The sequence below is a fragment of the Apis dorsata genome, unplaced genomic scaffold (genome assembly GCF_000469605.1).
Source record: "Apis dorsata unplaced genomic scaffold, Apis dorsata 1.3 scaffold_618, whole genome shotgun sequence".
Taxonomy (NCBI): Eukaryota; Metazoa; Arthropoda; class Insecta; order Hymenoptera; family Apidae; genus Apis; species Apis dorsata.
In genome coordinates, this window is record NW_006263814.1 from 2383 (window position 1) to 5463 (window position 3081).

General features: G+C 21.2%; 1 protein-coding gene across 1 annotated transcript; it reads right to left on the bottom strand.

Moving 5' to 3' along the window:
• Positions 1-290: 290 nt before the first annotated feature.
• Positions 291-2676, bottom strand: LOC102675883 (putative ATPase N2B). Its single transcript, XM_006621227.2, has 8 exons — positions 2515-2676; positions 2034-2427; positions 1573-1758; positions 1175-1416; positions 938-1106; positions 733-873; positions 512-631; positions 291-440 (listed from the first exon to the last, which is right to left on the bottom strand). Exons 2-8 carry the CDS (start codon positions 2412-2414, stop codon positions 318-320), a joined length of 1362 nt encoding a protein of 453 aa, XP_006621290.1. The 5' UTR covers positions 2415-2427; positions 2515-2676; the 3' UTR covers positions 291-317.
• Between the last annotated feature and the right edge of the window lie 405 nt (positions 2677-3081).

The following is a 3081-nucleotide window of genomic DNA, read 5'->3' on the forward strand; positions in this document are numbered from 1 at the left end:
AATATCCTATTGAAATATTTCACAATATATTTCCTATATTTAATACGTGTAATTGTTTATTATTGCATAATATTTATAGTTATATATAAAATAAATAAATATATATAATAGAAATAAATATATTATAAATATATTTATAATATTTTAAAATATTTCGTTTAAAATACCTTTAATATATCATAGTTGAATATTACATTTTTTCTAAGAAATATTGTACTTTTTTGAAAATATCTATTATCAATAATTTTGCAATTTAGTTATCTGAATAATAATATTATCAAACAGACTAATAAAATTTTTATTAATTTAAATTATTATTATCTATAATATTGCCATTGTTCCCAATATTGTGACGTTTGCATTTCCGAAAGTCGTGATATTGTACGATCAAAAGCAAAAAGTTCTTCTTCTCCCGTAAAAAGATTAGATTTGTAGTCATCCTATTAAAAATAAAAAATTATAAATTTACTTCTCAATCAATAAAAATAATAATTTTCACTGTATAACTTACTGAACCACGTGATATTTTTAAATCATCCATTAACATTCGTTTTTCATCTGTATATTCATTATTTCCTTCTGGTACAAAAAGTTTTGTATGTGGTACAGCTGCAGATATTACAACTCGTACCTAAAAAAAAATTTTATTTATTTTTTATATATATATATTATATATTATTTACAATTTAAATTAATAAATATGTAAAATAAATAAAGATAATATATATTTACCTTATTATCATATAATGTATCAATCAATGTAATAAATCTTCTAGTTTGTGATTTAAGACGAAAATTTAGTTGTGGTACATCTCTTATAATGACTGTGTGAAATGCCTGACTTAATTCTAAATAATCACTAGCACCAAGTGGCTATAAACAAAATATGATATAGTAAAGTATCCTAATTTAGTAAAAGATATTTAAAACAACCTACTCTATCACATAACTCTTCAAAAGTTGAATCCAATATTTGTCCACAAGTTTTTTTGAAGATAACATTACGACCTCTTATAGAAATTGTTCGAGATCTCACAACATCATTTTCTTTTGACGACAGATATTTAAATACTTTATCCACATCACTTATTGCATCTTTTCCTTTTCTATAATAATTAGTTTTCTTTATAAAAAAATATTTTACTATATTTTATCTATGTATAAATATACATACATGAAATAAATTTTTTCATTTCCAAGACCTGTTTTCAATCTATAATCTATACCTGAATCTAGAGAATTTATAATACAATAATTTTTTAAGACTTGTATAAATGGAATAAAATTTCCTCTTTGTAATCCATTTTTGTATAAATCATCGGGTGCCCTATTACTAGTTGCAATAACTATTACACCATTATTAAAAAGTTCAGTAAATAATCGTTTTAATATCATAGCATCCGCAATATCAGTTACCTATAATATATATAATATATAATATATAATATATATAGTATAATATATAAGTTTTTATTAATATGATATTATATTATTATAATATTATATTAATATAATTATATTAATATAATATTATTATTATATATTATTGAATAATATGTTTTTAAATTAAACCTGAAATTCATCAAAACAAAGTAACCAAGCTTCTTCAGTAATACTTCTTGCAACTGGTGGTATTGGATCAAATGGTTGAAGTTTTGTACTACTAACATCTCGTACAATATTTTTCTTTACTTCGTGTACTTTATTATGTACATCCAACATAAAAGAATGAAAATGAACTCTTTTCTTATTTTTAATCTAAAAAAATATTTTTTAAGATAATTATTAATTTTTTTTTTAATTAAAAGTTTATTTTGCTATGTACTGCATATGGAAAGCCATATATAATTACAATTAAAAAAGTTTTTTTTTTTATATTATTACCTTCACTAGATAAAGTAAATCCTTGTTGCAGTAATTATTTTATTATATGAATTATGCTGAAAAATATTATGAATTATCATATAGATAATCAATAATACACATTTTGGCTCCCCATGTGCAATAATTATATAAATTATTAACTGAGATACCTGGCAGCATTGGTAGAAAAGATCCATTAACATTGTTTTACCTCCACCAACTGCTCCATAAAGATATAGACCTTTTGGTGGTTGTTTTCTTTTTCTACCTAGCCATTTATCTAATAAACTGAATTCTTCAGGTTTATATCCATTTATTTCTTCATAAATATTTTGCAATGTCTTAGTAACTTTCATTTGGTGCTCATCTTTCATTAGTTCTCCTTTTGCTATTTTATTTTTTAAAACAGCAATTGGGCCTTTTTCAATCAATGAAATATCATGAACATATCCATAACTTTGAATAAAATCATAAGATTGAAATCGTGATAACAAATTCATAAAATAATTTCGATTATAAAATTTTTTTGACAAATAAGTTATCATCATCATAGAAAAAGATATCCTAAAAAAAAAAGCTCGTGATTCGTTACTTATATATATTACTTACATATATTATTAATTATCAAATTAAACAAATATTTATTCTTACAAATAATAGCCTGATAAATATACATTTAATTTAAAAAATTAATAAAGAAAAGTTTTTCTGTATATATGATTAAAGAAATTCACATATTCAATCGAATTTATGATTTAACAGATAATGATGTACGTGTGTTAACCTTTATATTACGTATAAAAATACATTACATACATCTATCTCAAAATAGAATACTTAGACTAGAAAATTTAAAGGGTAGTTGTGAAACATGATATTAATAAATATACAAAATTTAATAATTGTTAAAAATGTTCAATCAAATATGTATGCATTTATTTCCGTTTATATAATTTATTAAAATTTATATTCTTTTTTATGATATTTTAATTCTATTAGAAGGAAATGCATAATATGAAATTTAGTTTGAAAAATTATCTATCGCGCGTTAAGTTATGACGTAATCAAAAAAGTATAGAAACATCAAATATATTTTATTAATGTTCGTTCATAGTTCGAGAGCTATATAAAGCCTTATTCATAAATTAAAACTATCAAATAAAAATAGGAAAAAATAAAATATCATTTATCTTCCAATAATTTAACAAAATTAGTATT

Coding starts and splice junctions, on each gene's coding strand:
- LOC102675883 (XM_006621227.2), bottom strand. CDS start 2,414: ATGATGATGATAACTTATTTGTCAAAAAAATTTTATAATCGAAATTAT. Junction 1,107..1,174: donor AATGAAAAAATTTATTTCAT/GTATGTATATTT, acceptor TAATTATTATAG/AAAAGGAAAAGATGCAATAA. Junction 632..732: donor ATACATTATATGATAATAAG/GTAAATATATAT, acceptor ATTTTTTTTTAG/GTACGAGTTGTAATATCTGC.